The sequence below is a fragment of the Solanum stenotomum genome, chromosome 6 (assembly GCF_019186545.1).
Source record: "Solanum stenotomum isolate F172 chromosome 6, ASM1918654v1, whole genome shotgun sequence".
NCBI classification, from domain to species: domain Eukaryota; kingdom Viridiplantae; phylum Streptophyta; class Magnoliopsida; order Solanales; family Solanaceae; genus Solanum; species Solanum stenotomum.
In genome coordinates this window covers 34,590,194-34,615,816 of record NC_064287.1, presented here as the reverse complement: position 1 = coordinate 34,615,816, position 25,623 = coordinate 34,590,194, and the positions used below count along the sequence as shown (strand labels likewise).

The 25,623-nt window shown below is 35.1% G+C and overlaps 1 protein-coding gene across 1 annotated transcript; it reads left to right on the top strand.

Moving 5' to 3' along the window:
* The first annotated feature begins 441 nt into the window (after positions 1-441).
* On the top strand, positions 442-16,550 carry LOC125867101 (nucleolar complex-associated protein 2). Its single transcript, XM_049547527.1, has 14 exons — positions 442-553; positions 1,687-1,807; positions 2,515-2,572; positions 4,132-4,240; positions 4,322-4,373; positions 4,507-4,601; positions 9,114-9,179; positions 12,177-12,686; positions 13,502-13,804; positions 13,898-14,221; positions 14,317-14,523; positions 15,425-15,514; positions 15,603-15,700; positions 16,250-16,550. Exons 2-14 carry the CDS (start codon positions 1,699-1,701, stop codon positions 16,374-16,376), a joined length of 2,148 nt encoding a protein of 715 aa, XP_049403484.1. The 5' UTR covers positions 442-553; positions 1,687-1,698; the 3' UTR covers positions 16,377-16,550.
* The last annotated feature ends 9,073 nt before the right edge of the window (positions 16,551-25,623 follow it).

The following is a 25,623-nucleotide window of genomic DNA, read 5'->3' as shown; positions in this document are numbered from 1 at the left end:
AGAAAAACAAACTTTTCACTTGATTGAATAATGCCAATTAGAATATCAATTTTTTTACTTTTATAATATTTCGTATTACTTTTAGTTACAAATAATCAATATTATAGTGATTGTTACTTTTAGAAGACATTCAAAGTTAAGACTATTTTTTTAAATTTAATTACTTGATAATCTAATTAGTTTGAGCTTGAAATGTTTAATAATACATCTCAAACAACTAAAGACAATCTCATAGAGTCAATTAAAATATGATTGATTCAAATTGAAGTCAAGACAAATTAAGAAATAGAAAATAATTATAAATTTAATTATCTACAAATTTTAATTATAATTACATCAATAATAAAAATTTAAAAATATGTACATAACAGTTGTAGTAAGAAATTACCAACACACTATTATTTTTCAAAAGTTAATAGTAACAATAAAGTACATAGTCTTTTATATTCTAGTTAGGGTATTTTGTTTCTTCAAGTGTGCTATTGGTTAATACTGTGCTTCTCACCATTAACGTTTTACGTCGCCTCCATCAGACCTGGTTGTCTCTTTTTATGTATGTATCTCCTTCATCTTGCTCACTGGTTTTGGTTCTTCCTTTAATCTTGCCTCTTGCTCGAATTTAGTTCTTTTTTGCGCATTCTTCGGTATGTTTTCGTATTTGAGCTTTCCTTTATTGAACTGAATTTGGGAGGGTTTTTGGTTCTTTGGAGGATTTGTAATTTGGAGGGGTCTTATATTTTTGGGCCTGAAGTAGCTTTAGTGTTGAGCCGTCCTTGGATGGTTGTAAGTTTGTTATACATTGTTTCCTAATATATTGATAGAAGTTGGGTGTTGCATGAATGAATATTAAATTTTTGTCTCTTGGTAAGTGTTTACTTGAACTAAATTTGGACAAGGTGTTCAGTATTACTATAGATAATGCTTTTTAAAAATAATGTCATGGTTAAACAATTAGAGATGTGAGAAACTAATATGATGGGTTGTATGCATCTTCATTTGAGCTGTATGACTCTCATACTTAATCTTACAGTTCAAGAAGGTTTGAAAGAAATTGGTTCTTTTATCAAATCTGTTAGGCAATAGGTCATGTACGTTGCATCATCTCCTACAAAGACAAGAAAATTTAAGGATTATTGTGAACATGAAAAGATAGATTGTGATAAATCATTATCTTTGGATGTTCTACTAGGCGGAATTACACCTACTTAATGTTGGATTTAACACAAAACATTGAGAAGGCGTTTGATAGATTTGTTCTTCACTCATATTTGTGAAGATGGTAGTTTTGCAGGTCTAATTGAATGTGATGATTGGGTGAATGTGAGGTGGGGTTTTACCTAGTAAGAACATTCTAATAGAAAACCAAGAAAGTGCAAGTGAATGTGAGGTGGGGTTTCACCTAGTAGGAACATTCTGATAGAAAACCAAGAAAGTGCAGATAAAAAAAGAAGATAAAACTTATTAATCACCTTACTCGGGAAGTTATTGCCCATAAACCCTTCAAACTCTACAAGACAATAAAACTAGTGGAAAGAGTCAACAAGCTGAACAACAATGCGACGAGTACTTCGTCAAATCCTCAACTGCATATTAAGGTTGTCTTCATGTGTGTGTGTTTGTTAGCAGGATTGGAACAGTTATGATGTTCATTCAAATGCTTTGTTGATTTTCATTTTTTTTAATTAGAGGATTAATTAGATGGGCAAGCTAGGGAAGAAAGCAAGGAAGTTTGCCAAGAAGAATCTTCCGTCAGTGCTTCGAGATCGCCGAAAGAAGAAAGCTTTATTCAAAAAGAGATATTCATCCAGTAAATATTTCTCTCTCTCTCTCTCTCTCTGTCTTCTTGATTACCTTACATTAGTTTATCTTTAGTTTTCATCGCTATATTTTTATTAGATTTAGAGGTTTTTATTTTGCAAGAAATGTCACAAGACTAAAATATGTGTAAGCCATTGTTTTATAGGCTTAAATTGGGCACACTTCGAATGGTATGTATTTACATCACAACTTTTGTATTTGATAGATAGATGAGAGTAATTGGGAAAGAAGAAGAATAGTGATGGGGTTGTTCAGTCTGCTGCAATACAACTTATTTTCCCTGATTGCTCTTATTTAATTGAAAGAGTTACTTAAAGAATAATATTCTGATATTCCAAGTAAAGGATTTTTCAAGTTTGTACAAGTACTCCAGAAACTTATATTCCTTTAAACTGAGTAGTGAGTGTGGAGGTGCAATCCCATCTTGAAAGGTCTAGTTCTTATAGGGAACTCATGGGTGTGCGAAAGGTAACAGGAAAGATTACACAAATGGTGAGAGTTCTGTTTAATCATTGGCTGTAACTTATTTGTTTTTTATGTACTTATGTCAAAAGCTTTACCAGATGGATCAAGTTTGCTTCTCTGTTTTGACTTCCCTGGACATCTTGCCACTATTTTTTATTGTGCAAGTACATTTATTGAGATTAGACATTCATATGAATATCTTTATGACCTTGAGTTCTTTAATTATTGTAGAAAATGTGCAGAGTAATGTTGAAGACCAAGCCAAATTAATAGATCACTCAAATGAAAGGTGAATTTAGTTCATATTTTAAAGTTGGATACAAGCTGTTTTCTTCTAAGGCTGGATATTTTTGTCCTCTTATGCTATTTCATCTTCTACTTGTGGCTTCACTTATTCTAAAATTGAAAACTGATGCTAACCAGTTACCACTTTTAGATTTGTAGTAAATGTTGGACTTGATTGTCCAATATAGGTGAAACAGGGAGGGGATTGTTTTTCCTGCAATGGCATACAGTAAAAGAGCTGAGATATGAGAAGAATCTGAAGCTCGGGGAAGGTCCTGGGCCACAAATAAAGTAGAACCAAATGCTGTAAATCTATTTTTTCAGCTAGATAGGTCACATCGATTATAAAGACTAATATCTTTCGGTGATATAGTCTGATGTCATCAAACTGAAAACTCCTTACATCAATTGATTTCATTGGACCTCTCATTGCAATTGAACGCCTCATGTTTTTGTAGACCGATCATTTGTACTAAAAGCTATGTGACTAGTAAATCTAGTTAGATAGTGACAATATTCTCAACCTAGAAAATTGTAATTTCTCTTGGACAATGTGTCTAGTCAAAATTACTAGTTCTGTTGACTATGCTTAGGTTGCCGCATTCTCAGAGTTAGTTTACTCATTTCCAGTGCCTATCCTTTCCTCAATAAGCTAAACGTCTTTTGCAGCATAAGGTCCACGAAGCCTGAAGCTATGCTCATGTTTCTTTCGGGAAGAACTCTTCATTTTCTCTTTCGTTACTTTCCTTATCAGCATTCTGATTCAAATAATGTTTTAGCAGTTCTTTGTTATTGGTGCTCTCTGTTTTTTCCGGTTCCTCTCTCTGTAGTAGAAGCTACTATCCAAGACTTGCAAGGGATGTTTAAGTAAAGGAAAAGATGTTGTTTTGGGGGACACACACAATGTTTCTTGCATCAAACTCACAGTCTCTCAAGATATGGAATTGTAAAATCTAAGTTTCTCGCGATGTGTTTCAACTTGTGGCTTTGCCTATCTTCATTACTTCAATTTTTCAGCATTTGACCCCTTGATATCATCAAAAAAGGTCTGTTCAACCCAGTGTTGTCAAAGAAAAAAGCTTTAGAAGTGCTCGAGGTCTATTGGGGATTTAAGCATGACCACAATGGAAGTGTTGGTGTTAGTAAAAGAAGGTACTGTGAAGAAAAAGAAATAAAATCTATATATCGTGCAAGAAACTAACAGATTCTTCATAATGTCTTACTAAGCAATTAATGTGTCTCTTTGCTGAGGTTGTCAAACAAATAGATCTCTTTGCCGATTAAATTTGTTGTTTAGTACTGCTCGATTTAAGATAGTATTCTTGGGTAATAAGGCACACATCTTAGTGCCTTGCCTACGCTGAAGCACAACTTAATTGAGGCAAGGCACCATCCCTGAGCTTTTCTGAGCTTCAGTGCATAAAATGAGCTTTTAACAGCACTGTTTCATCCCTTGTAAAAAAAAAAGGTCTGTTCATCCCTTGTATGCTGGAACTTTTGTTCCTGGTGTTTCTATCTTGTCACATAAATCACATAGTTATTGACTAGTCATAAGTTTTTCAGAAACACTGAAGTTGAAGCTTTTGAAGACTTGCCTCTTGAGGCACCATTCATAGAAAATGACTGTGATGGTGTTGTCGATTCTTCAGACAGTGATGGATATCTTTCGGAGGTCTCAATCTTCAATTTAGCAATCATCTGTACTTCAATGTCAACTTTTTGCTTTATCTAAACTTTTTATGTCCTGTTTCAGGATATAAGCTATGACAATGAAACAGAAAGTGAACCTGGGAAACTTTTAGAAGGTCCATCATCTGACTTAACTGGGATTATCTTGGTCTTCTGTTCCTCATCTTAACATCCCTTGTATTATTTACTTATTTCCAATTTTTCTCCTTTCAAATGCACAAATCCTCTGATTCATTAATGGATGTGCAGGTGACAAATGTACTAGTGAATTGATGATGCAGAATATAAAAATTCAGGAAAATCTTGCTGTACAAACGAGAAAGCTGGAAAGGTTGAAGTGGAAGGTAGGTTGCTTTTGCTAATTAAATCTTTTGTCTTTCAAGAGTTCAAAAGATGAACCTTGTGGATTTACAGAAAAAGTCTTATGATATTGTAAACAACCAAGGTGGCCTTGGCCTGAGAAACCTAAAACAACCAAAATAATTGCTTACTACCAAAATGGTTATGGAGATTCTGTACTGAAGAGGAAGCCCTATGGAGAACGTTCACAACAGGGAAATATGGCTTGCTTATCCAATGGACTACTGAGGAGGTGTGGGGTCTTTTGGATGTAGTGTGTGGAAGATCATTCGAAGGTTGGGGCCAGATTTCAACAACAATAAACAATATCTATGTCAGTGTGGGTTGTTAGAATAGGAATAGGTTTATACAATCCTATTAGAATAGGAATAGGTTTACACAATCCTATTTAGAATAGGAATAGGAATAGGAATAGTAAATAGTATCCTACTTGGTAAAGAATTGTATTCTAGTGTCTATAAATAGGATCTCGATGTAATTATGTAGACACGACACCAATTCAATAATATTTTTCTCATATATTTCTCACATGGTATCAGAGTCTCTACGATCTTGGTAGAAAATCTAAGAGCTTGCGCTGTCGGCGGGCGGCTATTACTCATATATGCCGCCCGTCTGGCCAATGATTATGTTAACAAAAGTAGGATCAATGATATATGAACATATTCAAGGGAAGAAAACTCAATCAGACAGGTCACCGTGCGTCAATTTCCGGTGACTTTCAAGGGCTGTTTTGTGCAAACCCCATATCCGTCGGTATTCGTGTAGCACCGTGTCATCTTTCCGGTGACTACTTTTTCATATTCAATTTATGTAGCACCGTGCTATTTTTTCGGTGACTACTTTCTCATATCTAATTTGTGTAGCACCGTGCCATCTTACCGGTGACTACTTTTTCATATTTAATTTGTGTAGCACCGTGCCATCCTTCCGGTGACTACCTTTTTTTTGCATATTTGATTTGCGTAGCACCATTCATCTCTCCGGACTACTTTTCATATTTAATTTGCGTAGTACCGTGGATTTTTTCAAACTACTTTCTCATATCTGAGTTGGCATAGCACTGTGTCTTTTCGGTGACTCCTCAGATTTGATTTGCATAGTTCCATTCGTCTTTCCGGTGACTCCTCAAATCTGATTTGCATAGGGTTGTGCCATCATTCCAACCCTACCTGTATAATTTCTCTTTTTCAGTAGGGTCGTGCCATCATTCTGACCCTACCCATATTATTTCTCTTTTTCAATGGGGTCGTTCCATCAATTCGAACTATCCTATATAATTTCTATTTTTGTTGGGTCGTGTCATCATTCCAACCCTACCCATATAATTTTATTTCTTAGATTGTGAGCACTTCCAACCATCAAATCTAATACTCCGGCATATAAGCATGTTCCGACCAATTTTATTTTTTTTTGATAACCGATAAATTCGTCTGTGACCGGCCCTTTGGACCAATCACAGCCTTCTAAACTGTTCCGACCAATTTTTCGGTGACTTTCTTGTTTAATATCGACTCATCTATTGATCCCAACACAATCCATATACTTTATACTAGATTTTGAGCACTTTGTTGCTCAGGGGGAGTTTAGTAGCCTTGTATGTCGATTATGTGAGTCACTCTATGGTTTGAAACAGTCTTTGCAAGTTTGGCTTGGGAAGTTCAACACTGTGATTTTATCACTCTGTGTTTTATCGGCATTATGCATCAGATTCAGTATCATGAGAAGATTAAGCACATTGAGATTGACTGACATTATGCATCAAATCCAGTATTTAATGAGAAGACAAGCACATTGAGATTGACTATCAATTTTGTGAAGTCGACTGATCAACTTGCAGATATCTCACCCAGCTCCTTATTGGTTCTTGTATTAATTACATATGTAACAAGCTAGGTACATGAATTGTATCACTAGCTTGAGGGGGAGTGTTAGAATAGGAATATGTTTATACAATCCTATTAGAATAGGAATAGGTTTACACCATCCTATTTAGAATAGGAATAGGAGTACAAATAGGAATAGGAATAGTAAATAGTATCCTACTTAGTAAAGAATTGTATTCTAGTGTCTATAAATAGGATCTTGATGTAATAATGTAGACACGACACCAATTCAATAATATTTTTCTCATAATGGCCCGAAAATAGATTTTTGGAATGAAATTTGGAGTGAGGATGATAGCCTGAGGAGCTTGTTTCCACACCTCTATACTTTAAGTCTTCGAAGATCTGCTACTATTGCCCAAGTATGGAGCCAACAAGGGTGTAACTTAGTGTTTAGGAGGGCTTTGAATGACTGGGAAATTGAAGATATGGTCAGGTTACTGAAGGTGCTAAATACCACATCCAATATATCTCAAAGAAAGGACAAACCAATTTGGAGATTGCATAGCAAAGGAGTGTTCATAGTTAAATTTTGCTAGTGGAAGATGAATGTCAATCAATCATTGTCAGATAATTGGCCTTGGAAACAAGTGTGGAAGACTAGAAGCCCATTGAAAGTTTCATATTTTACTTGGCTAGTCATAAGAAAGGCCTGCCTTAGCCATGAGGCATTAAAAAAAAAGGGTATGTAGTTTTGTTCAAGGTGTTTTATGTATGAGCAGAAAACAGAGGTAAATAACCATCTGTTTATATTTTTTGACGACAAGGGAAACCCACAACCGCTATCCTTTGGGTGCGCATAGGGTAAAACCCCTGCTCCTATGCAATAGCTCGCAAACCACATAGGAGAGGTAACCCGCACTAGGCAAGCCCGATGCGACGAGCTCGACCCAGAAGGCAAACCCCTTGCTTTCGCTGGCAAGGAGTTTCGAACTTGAGACCTCCAACATGGAAGTCCATCTGTTTATTCACTGTAAAGCAGCCTCAAATCTGTGGAATATGTTTTTGTGTATATTAGGGTTAGCTGAGTGATACCAAAGACAACCAGGGAGCTCCTTAGCAGCTCGATAGGAATTGGCAACAGAGGGAGAAAGGAAGACTGGTGGAAGACTATGCCAGCCTGTATATGGTGGACTCTATAGAAAGAAAGGAATGATAGATGTTTTGAAGGACAAAAAGAAAGTTTTTAGAAGATCAAAATGAAATGCTCAAGTCTTTTGTTTTTTTTGGTGTAAACAAGAATTGGTAGGGAAAATCATAGAAATAGTTGATTTTACAGGAAAATTGTAATTTTGTATATCTTTTTGAGGGTGTGCACATCACCCCGTTGGATGTAAGTTTCCAATCATCTCTTGGATGATGAATTTTTTATGGATACAAAGTTACCCTTGTCTCAAAAAGTATATAAGGGATAAAAGACCTGGGTTACTATGTAAACTTGATATTGAGATAGCCTATGACCATGTATATTCAGGATGTTTGCTTAACATGTTACAACAATGGGAATTAATTACAAATGGGTTAACTGAATCAGGTCTTGTAACATTAGAATGATGTGGAAGACAAATGTAGATAGGCTTTTTCATTACGAAATCTTGCTACCAAGTTCGAACTAGGAGTTCCCTGTTTCCTTTTTTGAACCCTTGGAAACAAATATGGAAGTCAAGAGAAGCATGTCTTACCCAAGAATCAAGATAATCTGCAAAGGAGGGGCTGCCTGTTGTGTAACAAACGTTATATGTATGTGTAATAACAACACAAAGTCAATCAACCCTCTATTTTTACATTGTTTTGTTGCAACGCAGATATGAAATGTTTTACAGTATTTTGGGCGTGAACTGACTACTGAGTGATGCCAAAATCAACCACAAATTGACTAGATTGTTGGAGCATGAAATATGTGAAAGGGTCTTTGAAGAATAGATGGAATACAATTCCATCTATATGTGGGAGAGGCAGGGAACTAGCCTCCTCCCTTCCCTCTTCTCCTTATTAGTAGTATTATCAAGTAATCACATAGTTCCTTATTCTTCAATGTGTTATACTATCTGATGTTTCATTTTCTTTATATCGTGCTGTTATGTTGTCATACTTTTTTTGTAACCTGTTTCAAAATTTCTTCTTTGAGCCCAGGGTTTATTGGAAACAACCTCTCTACCCCACAAAGGTAGGGATAAGGTCTACTTACACCCCACCCTCCCTAGACCCCACTTGTGGGATTATATTGGGTATGTTGTTGTAGTTGGGTCAAGATGGATTTTGTAAATGAAGTGGAAACCTTGTTATGGGTATAGATAGCTTACAATAGATGGTACAAGGCTTTTCTCGTATTTTTTTTTGTAATATACCCTAGCACAAACTTTATGATATATCAATAGAACTATTCTTTTCCCTGAAAAAATACAAGTAGCTTCATGTTTTTCCAGTAATGTGCTTTGGAGGGCATTGTACATGTAGTATGAGTTCCTTCTACTTGATTGCTGGCTGAACTTCGTTTCTTATATTTGTTGAAGGATAGAGCCATAGAGGTTGTACAGCACTTATTTGTTGATATAAAGGGTGAAAGCTCTTACACATCTAAGTTGTTCATTGTCCTTTGAATTTTTTCAGGATCCAAGTTTCTCTAAGTTTTTAGAAAAGCACAAGGACATTGAAGCAGTGCAAAATGGAGTAGTGGTAAGTGATTTCAAGATGTTTACCTTTAAACTGTTGTTTGCAAGTTTTATTGGTTGGTAGTGAATGTTGTCTTCCAACAGTGAAGTGTCCATGGTGTAGCTCATATTTCGGATCGAATCTGTTCATGTCGACCTCAGGGAGAAGCCTTAAAATTCGTGAAATTTAGGGGAAAACAGAACTTTTTAGTGATATTTCAAAAATGTCTATGCTGTTCTCTACACTCTACTTTCCTAACTTCCAACGAGGTAATAAAGGTTAATAATTCTTTTTAGTGAAATAAAAGTAAATTTTATAGATATTCTTTGAGATCGGTCCTATTAAGTATTGGTTTTAGATTTGTTTTTACCGTTTTGCTTTGGAATGGAATGTGAACATAATTTCAGTAATAAAATGTTAAAAAGGTTGAACTCATCATATTTAAAGCAAGGATCTACCTCGATTAACGTGTTTGTTAGAATGATTTTGGTACAGTTACTTGATTGCTGATTTTTTTAAATGTCGAGACTGCTTGTACAAAATCGAGCATACACCCTTGACTTGACTTGCAGTTTAAGATGTTAATTTGACTTTCTATTAATATTGATGGTGGATGAATATATTAAATAGTTTCATGTTCAAAAGAATAAATAATACTTAAATAGTTCGGTTGGTTTTTAAACATTGGAATAACATGCAAGTGTTATGATTTTCCAAAAGTGAGGGCCGATGGGAACTTCTGATTGCATTATGAAGAATATCTTGAAAATTACTATTTGACTGGAGGCAAGTTTTAATGGTTTTGACGGCAATGCAAAAACATTATTTGAAAGAAGAGATAATATTTGCTGCTTCCGAATGTCCTAGCAGCTCATGATTTAAGGGATATAGAATGATAGAAATCAGAATTTAATGTAGATTACGGCGATAGAGATGATAAGAGGCAATTTAGGCTTCTTGTTTATCTAAACAAGAGCATCAGTCGGAATATTCAGGGGTTGAGTGGTATGCAAAAGACATAGGTGATGGGGCTAAAAAGTTACTGACACGTAGATGGAGAACCAACACCTATTGTTTGACTTAAAACAGATTATTCGGGTCTTCATTTGGAGCGTAGTATTTGGCGAAATAGGTTGATTGACTTAGCCTTTTTGCAGTAAGAAGGGAACAATGGAGGAATTGTAATGTTATTGGTACAAAAGGGATTAGGCCTTTTAAGGAGACTATTTAGGGTGTACATTCAGTTTCATTGCTGGATAGTTTCAGTGTTATCCAACAAAATAGTGAGTTGTACTTCAACATTCATGGAAGTATATGGCCCAACTAGAGGAATAGGAGGGAACTTGCAGCTAGAGCTTTCAGTACTGAAATGCTATTGGGATTAGCCTTGAGGAATAGGAGGTGATCTTAATGTAAGAAGATATGAAGAAGGAAGAAATGTACACGATAGACAATCCATGGTTATTAGGGACTTCTAAAGTCTTATTGAGGATTTGGAATTAGAACTCTCCTTTACATGGGGGTAAATTTACTGGTGTCTAAGGGAATGATCCAAGAAGAACATCTTGACTAGACGGATTATTACTTACAAATGAGTGGGATGATAAGTTCAAGTTTATTATTCCTATTTTTGACTGACGGGGTTTTTGAGGATTCTTATAACTCACGCCAACTAACTTGGTGTTGAGTAGTAACTATTGCTGTAATTGCTTTCGTTATATACCATCTCAAAATTCATAATAAGTAATAACTGGCTGTACAATCTACCTTTGGGTCCGCTTGCTTTAAAATGTTATGCAGTACCAACTTTAAATTTAATGTGTGCTTGGATAAGCTTAGACCAATCAGAATAAAGAGGGTATACAAGATATCTTCTTTCTTCCCCTGAACTCATGGACCCTCTTTGCCTAAAAAAATTAATTGGATAATTTTGAACACTCAATATTCCAGGCATGTATGTCACATAGTCATCCAATTTTTTTTGAGGATTCTTATAACTCACGCCAACTAACTTGGTGTTGAGTAGTAACTATTGGTGTTATTGCTTTTGTTATATACCATCTCAAAATTCATAATAAGTAATAACTGGCTGTACAATCTACCTTTGGGTCCGCTTGCTTTAAAATGTTATGCAGTACCAACTTCAAACTTAATGTGTGCTTGGATAAGCTTAGACCAATCAGAATAAAGAGAGTATTACAAGATATCTTCTTTCTTCCCCTTAACTCATGGATCCTCTTTGCCTAAAAAAATTAATTGGATAATTTTGAACACTCAATATTCCAGGCATGTATGTCACATAGTCATTCATATTTGTTGGTGAAATATTTTAGGTGGAACACATTGACAAACCCTTAAACTTGCAAGTAAATTTCATTTAGATACTTGAATTATGCCTTGTTTCTATTTCGCACTTGAACATGATAAAATGTTTCTATTATACATTTCTGGCTCAAATTAGGAAAATTTATGCACGTGTTGTCGTTTTCTCCAACGCCTCAAATGCCCATTATGTAGATAAGCTAACCACTTAAAAATGTCACCTCTTTTAATTATACGCATTAGCCTCATAAGCTATAAAACCTTGCGCCTGTTACGATTGAGGCTGATGTGTATAATTAAAGGTGGTGACATATTTTATGTGGTTGAGTTATCTATGTAGTAGGCACTTAAGAACATGCACAATTATTTTTTCATAATTTGAGCTGAAAGTGTCTAACAGGAATGCTTTATCATATGTTCAGGTGCTCAATTGAACATGCCTTATTTTGCGTGTCTATATTTAATTTACTGTCAAGTTTAAGGGCTGTCAATGTATTCCGCCAAAATATCTGTTGGGCATGCGCTGAATTGCGGACACATATTTTGGATTGCCTGGCCTTATATCTCTTTCTTCTTATGTGTTTTGTCTTTCTACTAATAGGATCACAAAATGGAAACCTCATGATTTCCCTTTAGAGCTAGTTGTATAATTGTATCTTGATTACTCTGAGATATTGCTTCTGATTAACTTTGTGGCAGTTCTCAGATGAGGATGAGATGAGTAATCATGGAAGGGACTCGGTGACTGAAGACAATCAAGGTAAAAACAAGGGAAGAGTTTTGACAGTATCTGCCATTAGTTCTTGGTGTCGACTGATCAAAGAAGAGCATAAGGAGGAAGCATTTGTTTGTTTATTAAATGCTTATCGAGCAGCATGCCACTATGGTGCTGAATCCATTGGCCTAAGGTTTCAGAATGCTGAGACATTCTGCAGCTTAGTAATGTCTGTTCTTTCCGAAGCAGATAATATACTTCGGGGACTTTTGGGGCTATCATCCTCCAGTTACAAGAAAGAAGCAGTACTAGAACTGAAGGATACCCCACAATGGGTTAATGTAAAGCCTCTCATCAAATCATACTTGAGGAGTACATTATCTCTGTTGGATCAGGTTACTGATTCAGAAATTCTGGCTTTCGCTTTGACTCGGCTCAGGGATTCTTTACCATTTTTTGCTGCTTTCCCATATCTCTTGCAGAGGCTCATTAAGGTACATTATCTTTAGCACTTGATTTGTATGAAGAGTCTTCTAGATGCGATTTGATGACATCTTATGCATATGCTATCCCAGATTGACTATTAAAATTGTTGAAGCACTTTTTCTTAATTAAAAATTTGATCTTATATGTATGCATTACTCGAGTCCATACACTTGCTGGTAAGCTACTAACGTAGTACTAGTGGAATTGCTAGTTTTGCTGTATTATTTTATTATAAACTTTTTTTTGCTTCTGTTTTTCCCATATATGATGTATGCTTTTGTGAATAAGACAAACAATATGTTAGCTGTATTTTTCATGCATATGCTGTTACCTCTTAGTGAATTCCTATAATATGTCATGTGATAATTGTTGTCCTAGCTGGACATTGTGCTGATATAAGTTGTATATTCTTGAAATGCGTATTTGATATTCTGGGATCATTATTGCACGCCTGCATTGCATTTTATTGAAGCATAGCTCCTATTTTGACAATTGATGCGCGATGTAACATGGTCGTATGTAATAAGATCAACCCAACTAGGTTGAGGTCGAATCCACCAGGGATATGGAGAACTTTCAGAGATTACTATTTCATGAACCCCAATTCATTACCATTGTGGTTTTTCTAGAGAGTTGCATATGTAATTATTTTACTACTAAAGACGTACCTTGTAGAACTAATCCCCACATTAAAACATCATATGATTTGCAATTTTAAGTTATGTTAACATTGTGAATCTTCCCTGGTCTGTGATGCTAATACTACTTTTACGTAGCTGAATATATGGTGATTCCTTTATTCTTGACCTTTATGTTGAAACAGACGACAATACATTTGTGGGCTACAGGTGGGGGGATGCTATCATCAGCATCTTTTTCGATCGTACTGGATATGGCCTCTCTATTTACAACTGATTGTTTTGACAATTGCTTAGCAAAAGCTTTTGTGGCTTATCTTGCTCAGTCGAGAGCTACAGATATTGTCAATAACAAACATTTGCAGTTCCTAAGAAATTCCTTAGTTGACTTGTGCTCCCTAGATGTTCAAAAATCATTGTCTAAAGCCACCGTGTCTGTCCGTCAGCTTGCAAAAGTATTACAGTGGGGTTTGCGTACAAAGAAAAAGGTAACTAAAATTGCCCTGTGATTTTAATGATTAAGTAGGAATAATGTTGCTAAAAATAGCTTCTTGACTAATTTTAATCATCTTGTGGTGCAGGAAGCTCTTCAAAGGATCTGCAGTTGGGAGTACGCCAATTGTATTAATCTCTGGGTTGGTTTTATAGCACGCAATGAACAGGATTATGATCTTCAGGCCTTTTTCTTCACTATGGTTCAACTTATAAATGGAGTGGTGCGCCTGTTTCCTGGACCGAGATATTTCCCTTTACGACTCAATTGCATTCAATGGCTTAATGATCTGTCTAATTCTACTGGAGTTTTCATCCCTATTACTTCATTTGTGTTGGATGTTTTGGAATATAAAACAGTCGGAGGGCGTGGAAAACCTGGACCTACTCTCTTCTTTCAATCTGTTCTAAAGGTTGGTTGATGTTAGGATTAACTTGACAATCTTGCAAATGAGTTTTCTCTATGTATTTGTGTCACCATTTTAAATTGCAAATTAACATACTGCAGTTGCCAAAGAGTTGCTTGAAGTCTCAGACATTCCAAGATGAATGCATTACATCTGCAATTGAACAACTATCATCACACTTTTTACAATGGAGCTACCACATTTCTTTCCCTGAGCTAGCAACTGTTCCACTCATCCGTCTGAAAAAGTTTAATGAGTCAAAGACCAAGGAAAGTCTATGCCGTGCAGTAAAACATTTGATTGAGCAGGTACTCAACTTACCTTTGGTGTTTTTGATGGTTAGTTACCTAGTATAGCCATTTCCATCCAGAAACATGCATGGTGGATGCCATTATTGTTAAATTAAGAATATGATGGAGATGCAGCTTTAAACAGGATTTGTACCAAGTACCCAGCTGAAGGTCAATTATGTGTTGGACTTAATTGAAGCTCAAAGGCATCGCATGCAACCATCTTACTATCATTTGACTTGAGCACTTGTTTGAGATCATACATATTCAACATTTGCTTGACAGGGTTCCTTTGGTTCAAAAGTAGATTAAAATAATGGGTGTTGGACTATCGGTGCAAGTATAGAGGAGGATAGCATTGTGTTGTCCTTTACATAAGTATGAAAATAGAATATTCCTGTTTAGATAAAATGGTTAATGTGCACGGTCATTCTCATGTATTAAATTGCAAGGACTTGAAGTACATGGGAGATGATGATTTGGAAATCATAGAGTTCCTCTCCTTTGTCTGATAAGTCAGTTTGTGAATTTCATAGTTAAATGTTTCTTTTCATAATCTGGGATTGGACAAAGTTGTGCTTGTGCCTTGTGGCTAGAAAGGAAAAGAAAGCTTAGACAGATTTGCCAATTCAGTTTAGTTTGTGGATCCCTTTTGTTCCTGTTTCTATTTAATATTCATGTGTTCGGAAGCAGTTTCTATCCTAGCATCTCTCTCTTCTTCACATTCCACCCCTGCTATCTTTGAGGCTTCTTTTAGTTTTCCTAGTTAGAATGGGCGAGGTATACTGGCTAAATAGTTGACACCGGTAAATATGACAAGACCAAGATCCAAGCTATCAAATTTCTCAATAATATTTTTTCTTCTTACCATCAGTTGCTTTTCTTGTCTCGTTCTGAGTGCTTTCTTTTGTCTCTGCAGGTGGAGAAAAATGTTGATTCTGTGCAAAAGAGAAGAAATGAGGTTGCCTTTTCACCAAATGATCATCAATCTGTTGAAACATTCCTTCAGGTAGCACATTTCTTATCAACTAGTAACAGCTATATTTCATACTGGAGAAATATAGTTTATTTAATTTAAATATATGTTCAACCTGCAGTTTGAGAAGTCCAGTCTCAGTTCTCCATTTTCTCAGTACTACAGAAGTGTACTTGACAAGGCTGCTCTAAGGGGCTCACATAAGAATGAAAAGATTAGGTACAGTGACACTGCTGCAGTTTGGTTTAATTTCTTTTAGTAGTCTAATATGTAGGTGATTTTTGTCGTTTATTCACTGTGAGGACTGATAATAATGTTGTGGAACAACGGATGGCTACAGGGTATGGTTCATATTTAATGATCCCCCCTGGGTATGTGGGTGAGATATTCTGTCGGGGGTTCCTCTGGAGTCCCTTATACATATCTTTGTCATTAACTATATTTGGATAAAGCAGTTTGCAGTTTGAACAACATTATCAGTTGGGGAGGGGGGTGGGGGGTGGACAACTCTATTAGTGAACTGGGGTATAACTATATGGGGTGAATGAGTCGCCCACCATATCTTGTTCCAGATATAGCAGCAGTTGAGTGTTATCTGGACTCAAGTTGCGATTATTATTCTAAGGGTGGTAGTTTTGACATAGATTGTGCTCATGGTAACTTTTTGTTTCAACTCCAAACATCAATGTGTTGTTTTAGTTTTACATTAAGCTAAGAATGTTTTGCAGTGCTACTTGTGGTGTACTAACTGTGTAAATTCTACTGCAGTTTGCCAAGACGAGATAAATCAAAGCGTAAAAGAGATGACAGTTTGATCAACGTTTCAGGCCACAAGGATCTGGATACTGTTAATGGAACAAAGAAGCGGGTCAAAAGACGAGCTCCGAAGGCATAATTGTTGTACCATTTTTTTGTGTGCTATAGGTTTTGATAATTTTCTAATTGGCCCCTACCAGGTTGGAAATTTTGAGCTGGGTAAACATGTTATGATATTCTTTAGCTGGGTAAAAATCAATTTTGTTGTTGCTTATTTTTCAAAACAGAAAATAGAAAAAAGATTTTGCTCCTATTGAGGTCCTTGAATTGTTGATTGGTTTATTTTTATTTTTCAGTTGTCTTTCCTAGTTAAATCAAATTGGAAAAGGTATACAAAATACACCCTATAACTAAATCATTTTTTTTTCTTTTCCTTCTATTATTTTTTTGTTTTTGGCTCACCTTTATTTAATTATTTTGTAGTTTTATGAAACTAAAAAAATTATCTATTTTATACATTTTGTACTTTTTAAAATAAAATGTATCCCTAGATTCAAGTGCAAAGGTTCAACAATTCCTTTCTCATATTTATTATTTTAAATTTGATATATATATATATACTAGTCTTCGTTCACGTGCGTTGCACGTGCACCCTATCAATTAATATTGAGTTTTTAAAAATGACACAAGTATAAAATATATAAAAGAGACATAAAGTAGATTTTTTAAAAAAGAAATATACTCGTAAACTTAAAACAATGAAGGGTGATATGTATACTCCAAATTTTGTGAATCAATTGAAACACCAAGTAATTTTACCCTATTATCAAATATAGATATGGGAACCATATAGTTATTCACTGGTCACTTGTATTACATATTTGCATGACTTTTCATTTTTTCATTTTAATTGTTACCATAAAAGTGAGATTAAGCCTTATTATTTATTTATTTTAATTGTTACCATAAAAGTGACATTACTACTAAGACTTTCTGAAAGTCAACGTCTCTACAATCCTATAATATGTGTTGACAGTAATAAATACATTTCTTAAAGGATGCAAAAGTCTGTCAAAGGAGTTAAAGAAGCGATAAGTACTGAAATTATTTTTTTTCAACAAAAATTGAAATCCCAAGGTAAAAAATAGAAAAGTATCACATAACGTATAAAATTGAGCAATATCTCGAGAATACATTTCAAAATTACTACAAAACTCATAAAAAAAAATAGACATAAGAAAAACATTCAAGGGTACAACATATTAACAAGACCACACAAAAATAAAATAATAACTGCGAAAACCTTTTCTAGTCTAGATAGAAAGCACACTGGGGCTAAGCAAATCAAATACCATAAAATTAACAAAAAAGATGATACTCAAAGAATACATCAAAATCACTAAACATTAAGAAAGAAGAATCAAAAGCACATAGCACTAAAAAAACAACACAAAACTAAACAATACAGACAAATTGTATTACAGATTATTAGCACAATTTGATGAAAACAAGATCAAAAACTTGAAGAAAATATATTAAAATACAATTAAAAAAATTCAAGATTAAACAAATAAAGTAATAAAAAAGAAAAAACATAAAGATTCAATATGAAAGAAATAACCTTTAGTGTCTTTGCTACTTCTTGCATATCTTTTCTCTATTAACAACAAACGGTGATAAGAAATAGTCACTGACGCAAGTCCCAAGCCAAAATTTAACTTGTTTTTTGATAAAGAAGAATTGTATACACATTTATTAAGGAAAATGGAACTTTTGGTCTTTCCTCTTCATTGTAAATTTGTAACTGTTTCCCAAAGAATTTGAACCATTGTGTCTAGAGGCATGAATTTAAATAAAATTATTATTTAATATTAAATTAATATATTAATATTTTATTTAGTTTAGAGATAAAATAAGTTTAGTTTAGAGATAAAATAAGGGTAGAATGGTAATTCAACTTTTAAGTTAGGAGCTTCCCACTTATAATAATATATGATATATGGTTTGAAATTTCTTGAGATATTCTATTACTCTTGTGTTAGAGGTAATACTTAGGGCTTGTTTGGATTGACTTAAAAAAGTAGCTTTTAAGTCGAAATAAAAAGTTGGGGGAGATCTACTTTTCATTTTAGACTTATTTTAAGTTATTTTTAACTATGCTAAACACTTCCTAACTTATTTAAGTTATTTTTATATTTGCCAAACACTTCAAGCCAATCCAAACACCCTCTTAGTCCAAAGACTTTTAGGGCTCGTTTGGTGTGAGGTATAATAACAAATAGTCCCGGGATTAAATTATAGTACCGCTTATTTTGTTGTTTGGTTGGCAAGTTCGGGATAACTTATCCCGGGATTAATAATTAGTACCGGGATAAGTTATCCCTCTCCTTGGGTGGTATAGTAATTCCAGGATAACTTATCCCGGGATAAAATAGGTAAATGACAAAAATGTCTCTTTCAACCCTTTTGTTATATCACTTTTTACATTAATGAAGGGCATTTTTGTAAACAAATAAATTGTTCTTAAAATTTATTATTTTGAATACAACAAACCAAACACTCAATAAAAAATAATCCCAACACAACTTATCCCATCATAACTAATCCCAACATAACTTATCCCAACATAACTTATCCCATCATAACTCATTTTCAAACCAAACGACCCCTTAGAGAACAAGTTATGTCCCATGGGCAAGAGTTGATAGTCTTATTGTGTCTTGATTTATGAGATGCTCTATAACTCTTGTTTTAGAGGCCAAGCTTAAATCAAGAACTTAACAAGTTGTGCCTATGTGCAAGACTTGACATTACTACATTGTGTCTTGATTTATGAGATACTCTATAATTATTGCCCTAGAGGTTACAACTTGTTAGACCAAGGACTTCCAAACAAGAAGTTAAGCCTCATGGGCAAGACTTGGCACCACCACATTATGTCTTGATTTATTAGATGCTTTATAACTCTTGCCTCTATGGCAAGACTTAGCCAAGGACTTCAAAGAACAAGTTGTGTCTCATGGGCAACAATTTATATCATTACTAAGTTTAACTTATGGGAAACCCAATAACTTTTGTCTTAGATGCAAAACATAGCTCAGAGGCTAAAAAATAATAACATATGCCTCATAGGCAGTAGTTTACACTATTTCACTATGTCTAACTTATGAGATGCTAACTCTTTTCTTAGAGGAAAGACTTAAACCAAGAGCTTCAAAATAAAAAGTTACTCCATATATACGATCAATATATGAGATCTAATCTCAAAATTTGGTAGTCACACGTATAGATCTGATAGAATAAGTACAAGTTCTCAAAGTGGATCAAAATATACATACTTGTCTCAAAAGCAAAAGACTAGTCAAAGCTAAAAGCAGAAGGAGACAGGTTGATCCAAGATATCATAAGCTCACTCTCGCCTTTGAATATCCTTTTAGTAGGCTCGATATCAATGCTAGTGACTGGTGCTCGGACCTACATCACAAAAACATATGCAGAGTGTAGGTTGAGTACAAAAAATAAGTACTCGATAGGCATCATAGGACGATTGAGCTTGAAAAGGAAAGAAAATAAGGAAAAGCGAGAAATAACACCAACTAGAGGTCAAATGAGCGGAACTACAATGACAGTCTAACTGAAATGCACTCGAGTCTAGGAATGAAAGGTAAATAACTAGCTATAACCTAACTTCCCCCATAAGCTTAAAAGGTACACTCATTAAGCTTAAGAGTATTTCAGAACTACCACAACCGTCCATGGACTCGAATCGCGGTAAGGCACCCCAAAAATCTAATAGAACTACCAAGTCAGGATTTGAACCCGATTAATAAAGGTGTGCTCGGATTCGAATCAAGGCTAATAAGGTTGTGTCAAGGGCTTGGATAGTGACTAAAGATATACGCCAAGGCTTTGAACCCGGCTAATAGAATGTATGCCACGGCCTCGAACCTTGCTAAGAGATGATACACCAAAGCCTCGAATTGTGGCTAAAAGAATCCAAAAGCCCCCAATCACCTGCTCTTCCTAAAATTGGTCCATACCATAGAGAGAAACCATTTTTAGAGTCACTAGGGACCTGTCACGATCCGAGCCTACACCCTAAACATGGACAGCACTCAAGAACCATTGTTGGTCCCTAAGCTAACCCTCATCATGACTGACTACAAGCGGACGACTAACTCGAGCATACATAAACATCAAACTGAAAGAAATGCTAAATCAACAGTGTATTAAATCTCAAAACTCTCTGAATTTATTGAGTATTAAACATAAGTTTTACAGAAAACCTCTGAAACTGAAAGACTCTCCAAAAATGTCTATTTATGGAGCCTCTACCTACTGTACAAATGTGAGTGTCGGGACAAGACTCATGACTCCCCAAGAGAACTACTACTAACAACTCATAAAACTAGAGTCCTCCGGAAGCAAGGATGTCTCACTCAAAAGTTGACGAGCGGATGAAGTGATCTCGATAGACTCTTGTTGAGGATCCTAAGGACTGGTATCTGCATCATTAAAAGATCACTAATTATACCTACTGAGAATATTGGTATCAACACCGTTGAGTTTTCTAAATTCCGAGTTCATATGAAGGAGATATGGTTGTATGAGTGTATCCTGTCTAGTTAAGGAAATTAATCCATTTTAAAAAGGGGTATTTTGGTCTTTTTCGTACCCCGCTAGTCTAAAACATTTTTCCCACCTAAGTTAAGGGGTCTAATCAGATCAAGTCAATTGAGATTCATTCTAAAGCGTTCAAGAAAGTTAGGGCAAAGTTCAAAAGGAGAAAATAAGAGGTTTCAAAGGGTTCTTCAAGATTTTGGGAAAACGCCAAGAACTGAGTTCTTTCGAGGTATGTAAGTTTTCATAGTGATGGGTTTGTTTACCCGCACACCAATCATGTGATTTTCATCCATAATTTTGATCTTGAGGTTGATTGATTTGAGCTCTTGAGAAGTTCTTGAGGTTTTGCTTCATTCTTTAACAATGGAGTCTTGTTGAGTTCTTGAGGTGAGGGTGTTGAGAATGAGGATTGTTCTTGATGTAATTTGAGAGGGTTTTCGAGGAATTTTGTTGGGTTTGTTAATCTTTGAAGGTAAACCATTCAATTCTGGATGAGTTAGGCCTTGAATTGAAGCAAGAAACTTAGTCAAAATTTGGGTAGAGGGGTAGGGCGCCGCGCCGACATAGCGCCCAAACTATTGTTTCAGTAGTTTGGGGACTGGCGCACCGCGCCACTTAGTGTGCCCCAAACTACCTACGGTTGTTTTGGGGTTGGCGCCTCGCGTCCTTCAATACGCCAAGGTCGCTAGTCCCCTACCTTCTCATCCTTTTTTTCGTGTGTGTTCCCTCGTATTGTACCTAGTTTTTCTACTTGATATCCACACTTAATATCTTTATTAATCATTGAGAGATCATTCATATCTTAGTCATAACTCTTAAATCTGCATTTCAAATTAAAGTAAAGATTAGGAGTAGAGTTTGACAAAGCCTTTTGAGTCATTTTGAGATGTCTTTTTACAATTTTCTATAACTTGTTTTAAGACTTGAGTAAATGAGTATAAGTTGAGTTTCAAATTTAAAAATGATTATAAGGGAACTAATTATTCCCAAGTATGTAAACTTTTACATTTAAAATGAGAGAAACACTGATTTCTAAATGAGTTTATGAGGAGATTTTGAGCATTATCTCTTTTAAGAGAAACCTTTGAGTAATTATCTCAAAGTGAGGAGGAGTTATGTTTCTAAACATTTGAGAATGAGTTATATATTATTGGGAGTAGTATTGAGCACCGATATGGGATGAGTTTAAACAAATCAAAATCCTCATAAACCATGTTTGTCAACATGGGTAAAAGATCATACTTTTTAGATGATTCTTTATTATTTTTAAGCATAGCTTAGTGGATCCACTTAGTTGAGGATGCCCTATACTCCGGCAAGGTATATGACAGTTCTGGCAGCATGGGTGAGACGTTATATCATCACGTTGCTCATAGTGATGGTTGTCGGTTAGAGAATCTCTCAAATAAGAGTAAAAAGTTTATTTATGTATTTTCATATACATTGAGTGATTATCCACTGTTTTAAAATCTTTTTATGTATTGCATCTTATTATCATTTCTTTCATACTGAGTTGAGTTAAGTATTTCTGACTTGAGTTGAGTATTTCTGAGTTGAGTTAAGTATTCCTGAGTTGAGTGAATGATTCTTGAGTTAGGTTGAGTTGAGTTGCGATGAGGTGAGTATGTCCTCCTTTCTATCAGTTCAGGCCTTATGTTATGTTACAGATTTCCCCCTATGTGCTCGTACATTCAATGTACTAACGCCATTTGGCTTGGATAGTTTCATGATGCAAATACAGGTTTAAAGATTAACAATCGACGCTCAGTTGATCCGGTCACATTCGAGCTAGCTTTGGTGAGCCTCCTTGCTTCCGGAGGGATTCACATTTATATTTTAGTTTTGTTAGGATGTCGCGGGTCTTGTCCCGAATTCATCATAGTATGTTAGAGGCTTCATAGACAATAGTAGTTGAGGAGACTTTTTCTCATTTCCCTTGTTGATGTTTTGAAGACTCTGAGTTGAACACTTATGTTCATTTGAGTATATATTGAGTTAAACTATTTTATTAATGATATCCTTATGAGTTGAAGTTGTGTATTGAGTTCCTATATTGATGAGTAAGTCTTCCGCTGAGTATTCAGCCAGGACAAAGGTTTGCTTGGGGACTATTGATGGTTCTCGAGTGCTGATCATGTCCAGGATGTAGGTTCGGGATGTGACATTCCTAATAAATAAGAAAAATAAAAGGTGCAAAGAAAAAGCCGACAACAGAATATCCCTATATTTTAGCATGAAAGAAAAAGACTAGTAAAATCAATTACATAAAATTTATTGATTGATGCTTTTTTAAAAATATAATATGATATAAGTTGTTTCCAAATGCACAGACAAGTGTGCGTCGTCACGAGAGTAATAAAATGGCTCTTTCAGAATCGAATTGTCGAACCCAAAGGATTTATGATCAATTTATATTCAATTCAACTAATTTCACAAATTAAAGGAAGTTTTTTCGATAAATTTTGTTTTCTATCTACACTACTTTTGCAAATATTTAACGCTTTAAAATTAACTAACAATGAACAACTTCAATTTCAGTGTTTAAACAATAAAGGGACAATTACAGTGCTGCAACATTCCAGGAATTCATGTATCACGTCTCTTTCATGGATTATTTATGGTTATCAAATTACTGATTTATAGGGTTGATATTATGATCAAGATCTCTCGATCTCTGACCACATACCTCAGTTGACGCCTAACTATATTGTTGAGCAGAGATAGAAAGACTCAACTATGGAGTAGTTATTTTTCATCCTATCTCTTAACAAAGCACAATGTTCGTCTTGGTGTCAATCCTAAACACGAATCTCAATAAGTGGAATGCAAGAAAGATCATGCTCCTAAAATACTAAAACAAGAATACACGAGTTATTTATATGATAACCAAATTAATTCATATAAATCGATGTTCAATAATCATCCATGGCTACAACCCCAAAACTAAGGCCTTTAGCCATTCATAATCATAAAAAAACATAAACAAGATTATTTTCATGTAATTCAAGACTAAAAAGTAGAAGATTGAAACCTAAGATGAATTGTATCCCTTGCTCTTGCAATTCAAAAAGAATAAGACCCCTGGCTAAATAAACCTAGAGTCTTGTTTATAGAGTTTTGGGAACTAATCCATTCTCCTACTTGAATTTGGAATCCTCAAAAATCTAGAAATTCGTCGGGGAAATCGAGGCCAGGGCTCTAGGAAAGACCTGTGTTTGCCAGGCCCTTGGCGCATCGCGTCTGCAGAGCGTTAGGAATAAGCCTCAATTTTTTTAAGGTTGGGCGTCGCACTGCCAGTGCTCCAGGAATGGCTCTCGGTCATTTCAGGGCTGGGTCACCACATTAATGTTTCCCCAACGATATATTTTTTTCACGCTCTTTTTCCTTGCTCCCGTAAAGTCTTTTTCAGGTCCCATTGTGCTCGTACTCCTTTAGGAACCCCTGCATATCACTAATCATCAAAATATATTAATTAGCATCAATAATGTCCTCGAAACATAAGGTGCATGAGCGTAATTTGTTGTAATCGTCCTCGAACAATCTCTATACTATCAACTCACCATTAACCCTAAGGACTTATCTACCTGAATTAGAATCAATCAAACACATTTAATCATGCTTTTATAGTTCACACTTTATGCAATAAAAACATATTATTTCAGCAATTTAGTATACTAATCAACACAACATAACATCAATGAGTGACTCCACACCAATCTTACCTTGCTAATGTAATCTTATATAAACACACCAACATAAATACACTCAAATGTGAATCATGAATGCCTTCACTATTTTTGTATAGCCTTTCACTCAATCATACGTCATGTTCCCACATTTAGATTTCAAAGAGGCCTATTTTTTAAATTTTAAGTCATTATTCTCACAAAAGATGTTTTTCCATATCACAACATGCCATAGACTTTCCCTTAGTGTACTTTAAATTTCACAATGCATTCATTATAGAATCAAGATGACTTAACTTGGTTGTAATGTCGGCTTCAGGATAGGGATGGTACATTTAGGATACAAATAGTGACTACTCCTCCTTAATGCACTTGTTTTTATCATTTGAACAATTCAACCATTTTTCTCTTCTTTGGTTTACACCTTCTATTTATCTTTTAATCTCGCCCTCTACATATTTAAGCACTTGTCCACAATTGTGCCTTCTTTTTTTAATGAGGCATAACAAGTAATTATGCAATTTTATTATGGTCTCTTTTCACCTCAATCCTTATTTTCACCACATAAGACATCCCACCATGCTTCACTCTATAATTGGTTTACCTTTGCTTTGCTACTTAGTGCATTAAAGATCAATATTTGGATCAAACAATATAATGGTGTCAAAAAAAGGGATTTGGATCATCACGCGGTTAATCAAGAAATTATAGGCTAAAAATCTCAATGGGTATTCACTAAGGATAATCATCATGGAGGCACAAAAAGAGGACTAAATTGGCTATGCAAAGAAATTTCTCAATCACATTTCATAGTTCATACAACTTACTAGTTAAGCACATACGACAAGTTCTAGATGATGTTTATGTAAGAACAAGGACATACTCATGAGATCATGACATACACATAAGGACATAACAAATTAACATGCTTATACAAACCACATATAGTGCTTCCAACACAATTAAGCCCAATTTTTTCACTTTGGAGTCATATCAAAGAACTTATATGTGTCTTAAGGTTACTTATCTCATTGCATGTTCAAGTGCAAACTACCCATGAAGTTTTACTAACATCTA